This window comes from Sciurus carolinensis, unplaced genomic scaffold, assembly GCF_902686445.1.
Source record: "Sciurus carolinensis unplaced genomic scaffold, mSciCar1.2, whole genome shotgun sequence".
Taxonomy (NCBI): domain Eukaryota; kingdom Metazoa; phylum Chordata; class Mammalia; order Rodentia; family Sciuridae; genus Sciurus; species Sciurus carolinensis.
This window is the reverse complement of record NW_025920172.1, coordinates 271,802-276,031: the sequence shown is the minus strand read 5'-3', so window position 1 is coordinate 276,031 and position 4,230 is coordinate 271,802. Positions and strand designations below refer to the sequence as shown.

At 52.8% G+C, this 4,230-nt stretch overlaps 1 gene segment (V, D, J or C); it reads right to left on the bottom strand.

Moving 5' to 3' along the window:
* Positions 1–478: 478 nt before the first annotated feature.
* On the bottom strand, positions 479–1,054 carry LOC124974721 (immunoglobulin heavy variable 4-31-like). The segment is given in 2 exon segments: positions 479–882; positions 968–1,054. Coding segments are annotated over 2 exon segments (306 nt in total).
* Positions 1,055–4,230: the final 3,176 nt, after the last annotated feature.

Here is a 4,230-nt window from a genome sequence, read left to right as displayed (position 1 = left end):
CCCCTGAGCATGGAGGGTAAGACCTGGCATCAGAAGTTCATAAAGTTCCCCTGAGCATGGTGAGCTCACCTGGAGCCCAGGTACTCAGGAGGCTGAGGCAGGAGGACAGCTTTCCAAGACCAGCCTGGGAATCTGGGGAGAAGCTGTGTCAAAATGAGATGCAATCAGGGCTGGGATGGGGCTCAGTGGAGGAGCACCTGGACTCAATCTCACTGCTGAAAACACATGTTGGTAAAGTCCACTTTAAAGGCACTGTCAGGAAATGTCATTTGAAAACAAAATCAAACCTTCACAAATGAAATTGTGGGGTCTGTGCTGACAGAATTGCAGACCAGCCTGAACTAGACAAGAAGAACCTTTCTGAGGGTCTGAGAGAGGAGAGAACTCGAATATCTCCATGGAAGGTGGTGTCAGGACAGGTGCTGGCTGGGGAGGAACCTCAGGAACCAGGTGAACTGCTCTCTCCCCCCTCAGCACCTGCTGCTGGGTGACCCTGAGCTCCCTGTGTGCTGAGCGCCCCCTGCTGGCCCTGGGCTCCCTGCAGGGAGGTTTGTGTCTGGCTCACACTGAGGTCCCCTCACTGTGTCTCTAGTACAGTAATAGGTGGCCGTGTCCTGGGCGGTCAGCTCAGCTGCAGGGAGAACTGGTTCTTGGACGTGTCTCTGGAGATGGACGCTAGGCTCTTGAGGGATGGGCTGTAGTAAGTGCTACCACCATAACATATGAGCCTCATCCACTCCAGCCCCTTCCCTGGGGACTGATGCCAGTAGTAATAGCTGGTTGTGATGGAGAATCCAGACACAGCACAGGTGAGGGACAGGGTCTGTGAGGGCTTCACCAGGCCAGGTCCTGACTCCTGCAGCTGCACCTGGCACAGGACACCTGGGGACAAGGACAGGGAGACCCTGTCAGTCACGTGCTGTCACCACCTCCCCATGGACCCAGCTCTGACACTGGGGACACTCACCTTGGGGAGCTGTGGCCAGGCACAGGAGAAGACCCAGCAGCCTCATCTTCTAGACCACACCTGCCTTCCCAGAGAGCTCACCCTGTGTGAGCAGAGAGCTGTGAGCTCCCACAGCCCAGAGGGCATTTGAACCCAGAGCAGGAGGAGGAATTTGCATGTGGCTGAGGCTCTTCTTATATCTGGAGAGGCTGATAACAGGGCTGCCCAGGACCTTAGTGCTCCTGAGATGTGTCCCTCTCTTGATCCCAAGTGGAGCTTTACCTGTGTCAGGAAAGCAGTTGGTTTGGGGGAGCTGGAAGGATGTCAGAGGAGGAGCCCACCTTCCTGAGTCCAGCACTGCCCCCTCCAGCCCTCCCTTCCTGGACCTGTGAGGATGTCAGAGTGGCAGGAACTTGCCTATCATGCAAGGAGCCCCAGGTTCAACTCCCAGCCCTGAAGGAAGAGCCCTCAATGGTGACTGAACAAGAGCAGATGGCTGAGGATGGTGTTCCCCATTTCCAGGAAAGGAGTCCTCCCTTTTTTCTCATGAATAGCTCTTCTCTTCTCTTTGAAAATTGAGGGCTACAGACTGGCCAGGAGAGCAGGGAGCAGGGACTCATATGATGAGGGGCTACCTGCTGTGTGTCCACTGCCCGCCCTCCACCCTCTGACCCGCTTGTCTTCTTGACTGTTCAGTCAATACCTGTGGACAGCAGTGGACTGGAATCTGCCCTGAGCTCTCCTCTCATCTGTCCTGCCCTCTGGTCTCCACCATGAGAGGGCAGCGTGGGAAGGGGCAGGACCAGGGTGAGGGTCCTGGGAGCAGAGGCAGCTCTCACCTGCAGCCTGAGGCTGAGAGCCACTGGGTCCACCAAGAGCAGCAGAGCCAGGCTGACAGCAGACAGAGAGGACATGCAGGGCAGGCTGGGCGAAGAGGGAGGCCCAGGGCTCCTTCCTTGAGCAGCATCACTGCAGTGAGAACTGCCCTGCCCACAGTACCATCATTTGGAGGACACAGTGGACACTCTCCTTAGTCAGGGGTGTTCACTGAGAGGACAAGTGTAGGTGCTGACCTCCTGATGAGGATTCAGGAACTGATCTCCTGCCTAACTGAGTGAACACAACCTACTAATGAGACATGTAGGCACCTGTCCTTATTCACTGTGGTGTTGACCATGACCTCACTGCAAACCCTGAACCTGCAGACACCCTCCTCCTGGTCCTGGGGAGGCTCAGGGAAGAGCTTGCTGGCCTCCATGTTTCCACCAACTGCAAATCCATGGGTGCCCTGTGGGTGAAGTCTCCAATTTCTAGAATATCACCTCATTTAAAAGCTGGTCCTGCAGTCTAACCAAATCAGAGGCATTTTCAGATGATCCCACCTCCTGAATGTGGAACTCTGGACCCTCTATGTGACTCTTTCCCTTCGTCACCTGGGCCAGGTGTGAGCCAGTGGCCTCCAGCAGCCTGCTCTTCATAAGACCCTGCTGAGGTAATGTGCCCATGCACAGCCTTCACCTCAGCCTCGCTGTGACTGACTCCTGCATTTCTGTTATGATCAATGTTTCATGGATCCAATATACTGTCTGTGTTCCCATAGCCCTGCCCTCTACCCTCTGCCCTTGCATTTGGGAAACCTTTCAAAATCATCGAAAGAACACAGAGGGCTGGGGAGAAAGTTCAGTTGGTAGAGTGCTTGCCTTGTCAGCCCAAGGCTCTGGGTTCCATCACCAGCACCAAAAGAAAAAGACATGAAAGAACACAGCTACAGTGCACAGACTGTGCAGGGAACGTGTCCCTCCTTTAGTGCTAAAAAAAAACATTAGTTCACAGGCACAAGACAGAAACAAGAGGACAGGGTGGACGGATCCTACTGGGCATGGGGATCTGGGAGGGAATTTCCTTCCAGGCAGTTCATGTCCATGGACAACTGCACAAATACAACTACTTTGAACTTGAATTTGACCTGGCTCCAGGGCTGAGGAGGTCTTGCTGTAGAAGTCTGGACCAGGTCACCCTTCACATTCTTGTCCATGTTCCTGTGATCCTGCTTCAAACAAAGATGTGGCTCCTCCTCCATCTGCACAATGTAAGAAGAAGGAGTTACATAATACTGAAAAGTGCCCTCAGCCTTACTGTTATCCTCATCATGGCTCAGAACCTAAGGTTGAATTTCAGAAATATGTGAAGCATCACAGGAATCTGAATCTAGTAGAGAAAGCAAAACATTATTTACTGAAATTAAGATTGATACAAATTAAGAAGTGCAATCAGAATACTAGAGGAATTCCTGAGATGAAAAGAGAGACCACAATATACACAGCAAACACTGCCCAGGACATTCTTCACCTTCTCCTGGGGCTGAGATGTGAAGCTGGTGGTCCTGAGCTGCCCTGCTGGTCCTGAGGGCCCTGTACTGCTCCTGCCTGTTCCCTCCTGCTCCTGAGGGTCCCTCCTGCATCTGAAGTTGCTGCTGATCTTGAGCTCTTCCTGCTGGTCCTGGGTTCTTCCTTCTTGTCTTGATCACCATGTGGCCCTGAGTTCTTGCTGCTCCTGAGTCTCTTGCTGTTCCTGAGCTCCCTCTTTTGATCCTAAATGCTCTCCATAGGTCTTGATATCACTGCTGATTCTATGTACACCTAACTGGTTCTTAGGTCCTGTTAGTGTTCCTGAATCTACTTTTGCTCCTGAGCTCCACCTGCATGTCTTGGTCTTACCTGTTCATCCAGGTACCAATGCTTGTTTTCAAATGCCCCGTTGGTCCTCAGCTCCTCCTGCCTCTTGGATATCCCCCTTCAGGTTCCAGGTCTCTGCAGGTCCTCAGCTCCACCTGCAGGCTGGTGAGTGACTGGGTTCACACTGAGTTCCCTCACTGTGTGTCTCCCACTTGAATACACAGGTGTACGCTCAGGTTTCTTGCTGGTGAGTTGAGTGCTAATAAACCTGGCTCTTGGAAGTGTCCCTGGTGCTGCTGACACTGTACCAATACAAGTCCCAACATCTGCAGGTGCAACTGAGAAAGGGACACCTGGGAAAAAGTACCAGCTTGTGCTCAGGAACATTAAGGAACATTGAACACTGGCAGGGACTCAGGACCAGTTGTGTAATGGTATCTGCTTCCACCATTAACTCTCCTTCTAACCCTCTCCAGGCCCTTCCCTGGAGGCTGCAGATCCAGCTCACACCATAGCTGGGTAAAGAGAATCCAGACACAGCACAGGTGAGGGACAGGGTCTATGAGGGCTGAAGATGGCCAGGTTCTGACTCTTGCAGCTACACCATGG